Source organism: Anas platyrhynchos, chromosome 21 (assembly GCF_047663525.1).
Source record: "Anas platyrhynchos isolate ZD024472 breed Pekin duck chromosome 21, IASCAAS_PekinDuck_T2T, whole genome shotgun sequence".
Taxonomy (NCBI): Eukaryota; Metazoa; Chordata; class Aves; order Anseriformes; family Anatidae; genus Anas; species Anas platyrhynchos.
The window spans coordinates 17283270-17286697 of record NC_092607.1 but is presented as its reverse complement, the minus strand read 5'-3'; the positions used below and the strand labels follow the sequence as shown (position 1 = coordinate 17286697).

Here is a 3428-nt window from a genome sequence, read left to right as displayed (position 1 = left end):
ACAGGCCCCGGAACAGCCCCCGTATGCCACAATGCACCACCATGGCAACCGCCACGGCCTACTGCGGACAGCCAGGCCGCGGGTGCAGGCCAGGCCAGGCTGGGACGGGGCCACTGGGGACTGAAGAAGTGGGACGGGACTCCTTGGGGCCGGTCAAGGTAAAGTGGACATCCCTGAGATAGGGCAAGGTGGGCCAGGGCTGCCCTGAGCTGGGCAACGTGATTTGGGGTTGTCCTAAGCAAGAGCCTTTGGCTGCTGCAGCCTTCCTGGGCTGGTGAGGGGGCTTTGGCCCTTGCTGAAGGGGTCAGGGCTTTCCCAGGGCTCGGTTTCAGCCATGGGGAAGGTGTTGGGGTGGCTCTACCTTCCTTTAGTTCCCCCTTTCCACCCCAGCCCTATCCTTGGGGTGCCCAGGGCCACACAGCCCCAAGCTGGTGCCTCTGCAGCCTCCGTGCTTGCAAGCATAGCGGTGCTACTGAAAAACAGGCATTTCTGGCAAGAAAAAAAGGATACGAAAACAGAAAGGAAAACAACTACAATCACATCTCTGTCTGTGGGCAAACAAACTGCACTAGACAGCCAAATTGCTCTGAAAGCGGGGTGGTGTAACCTGTTGCGTTTGTTGTCCCTGTTCCACTCCATACCGGGCTGCCAAGAACTGTCACTGCTTTGGTTTAGGGTATTTTTGTGGAAAGAACAAGTGAAAAGAAAATACAGCTTGTTTTTTAAGTTGACAGCTTTCTTGGAAAAAAAAAAAGAGGAGTTGCTGTGGATGAGTGAATTAGTATAAAATGCAGGGAGGCCAGTCATCTGAAAGGTTTACTAACTCCTGAAATTGCTGTGAGGAAGTATTATTAGTTCCTTTATCTATTTAGGGAAAGGGAGGCTAAGAAAAAACTATTTGTCAACTACATAACACCATCTAGCTTCTACAAGACATGTAGGGATTAAAATATCACAGTTAGATACTACAATAATTTATATACAACTAGACAGTTACGTAGAGCAAGTTGCTAGATCACATCATTGCAGTATGACTGGGGCCACAAAAGTTTGCTTTCAGAATTCCACATTTATTTCTCTTACAAATCAAGCGTGTTCAGTTTGTGAAAACCACATTCTCGGTATCAAGTTGGGCTCTACGGGAACATAAGAATTTAGCTAATTTCTGCCTATGATACATGAGCCAGAGATTCCTCAGCTCAGACACACTAGAGAAACACTTCCCACCTCAGCTCATCCGGCACCACCAAGGACACATCTTTGTCAGTAAACGAAACAGCTGAGACTAAGGGAGCAGATACAGACTTTTAAAAGACCATTACTGAAGCACCTTACCGGTGCTTTACATGAAATGTAAATAATGGTTCAAAGGTGCTTTACATGAAATTTCATCCTTTTATCATAAATTGCTTGTGGACTACCAGCGCCATGGCTCTAGAGGCAAGGGAAAATGAGTTGCTATGAGGGGCTGGGGTGATGATGTAAACTATAACCAAAGAAACGGGATGCAATACATCACTGTGCACGTTGCCAGGTTACGATTGTCCAGCAGCTGCTTAAAGCCGAGGCGCAAGGAGAAGTGTGGGCTTACCTCTTGAAAGCTGCCCTCAGAGCATCGCCTGGTTCTGCCTGCTGCATACCTGCTCACGTGGAGGAATCACCAAGGTGATTATGTAGCTTTAGGAACTGGCTTAGAAAATGGGGTTTAGAGGCTCTCAAACCTCAATAACCCAGCAGATTACAAGAGAATAATAGACATCTCCAGAGATGTAGAAGAATGGAATTGCTTACAGGAGTACAAACACATCTAATTAAAATGAAAACGAAGATAAAAAGATAGAGAACAAATTTGGTAGAGTATACTGGAGAATAATTCCTGACGGTTAATCTATTATACAGAGGTATAACCTCTATATAAAACATCATTAACGTACAAAACATTAGAAACTATACAACTATAAAGGAAAATTCCTTTAAAACTACATCTAGTCCAACAGGTCTTTCTCATCTATAAATTTATAAGCTAAGCTTTAGTTAAGAGAGGAGAGAAGAGTCACAGCCATGATTACGCTCCCTTCACAGTCGCTTTTCCTTTGGTTCTTAATTTTCTTATAGGTACTTTTTACACAGCAAATTTTGGAATCATGAATGTGAATCCAAATGAATTTGGAACCAGTTTGGAAAGCTCTGTGCGCAGCAAAGAGGAACAAGACAATGCTATCTTGAACATGTACATGGAGAGAAAAAGCCTTGTTCTACAATTCCTGCAATCTAACCTGAGCCCCCAGCTCCTTGAGCATCATCAGAAGAAACTTGAGCTTCTGAAGAAGTGTTACTACTATGTGGAGGTTATGCCCCCACACATAGTCATGAGAGACGAGAGCCGTGCATTGATTTCCACTGATGTCTTCCAAATAATCGACTCCTGGAGACTGGAGAGGATGAAGAAGGTCGCAAGAACCCAGACTGAAATCCAGCTGGTACTTTTAACTGAGCTGTTAGAACAGCTGCAACGAGGTCGGGAGGAGCTGGTCTGCTACATAGAGACAAGCGACGTGATAACTTTCCTCTCCAAGTGGGACTCGGTTATGCAGAAGATGTCAGTTCTCTCTAAGCTGATGAACAAAGTCCTTTCCCTGCAAGTCCCAGGAAAGCTCCACGCCAAGCACCGTTTGGTGTCACATGCAGACATCAGAGGTACCAGAATCCCAAACATTAAGCTTTCTCTCACTACAAAGATGCCAGTGGTGTTTGATCGAAAAGAATCGGTTGCTTACAAGAACTGGGCCCATCTCAAATGGTTTACTGAAAATCAGGAGTCATCCCCTGAGCAGTATGAGCTGCATTTTAGGTTACTGAAGCATGGAACTCAGACGGAATTGGGACAAAGGGGGATTGTTGCCATCAGCTCCAACACGTGTGTTGTCTTTGATCTGCTGCCTGACAGATCATACGAATTCACAATCAGAAGAGCAGAGACCTACACACTTGTCTATGAAACATGGCATGACACCATTACACTGACGACAGCGAGCTCAGCTGAAGACAGCAGCACCTGTGAACCAGAACTAGCTGACAAAAAGGGTTTACTCATTTTTTCCACTTGAAAAAGGTAAATGAGAAAATAAATTACTTAAATAAATAAATAAATAAATAAAACACTGCGTAAATCTGATTTTTTTTTCTGTTTTCATCAGCAACTTTGTAAATGCCTTCTGCAAATCCTTCCAGGTTAACAGTAAGCAATTCCAAATTTTGCAGAAAAAATAAATACCTTTTTTTTTTTTTTTTTTACTAAAAATGAAGTAAAAATAAATAAAATTTATTTTATTTTTTCAATGCTCACTTCCTACTGGCCACAGCTCCTAGGTGGATGTAGCTAGAAGCCGATAGGCAGCCTTGCAGGTCACCTCAGATGCAAAGCACAG

General features: G+C 43.8%; 1 protein-coding gene across 1 annotated transcript; it reads left to right on the top strand.

The window, feature by feature from the left end:
* FNDC11 (fibronectin type III domain containing 11) lies at positions 1 to 3130 on the top strand. Its single transcript, XM_072026464.1, has 3 exons — positions 1 to 158; positions 1535 to 1665; positions 2116 to 3130. Exon 3 carries the CDS (start codon positions 2145 to 2147, stop codon positions 3105 to 3107), a length of 963 nt encoding a protein of 320 aa, XP_071882565.1. The 5' UTR covers positions 1 to 158; positions 1535 to 1665; positions 2116 to 2144; the 3' UTR covers positions 3108 to 3130.
* The last annotated feature ends 298 nt before the right edge of the window (positions 3131 to 3428 follow it).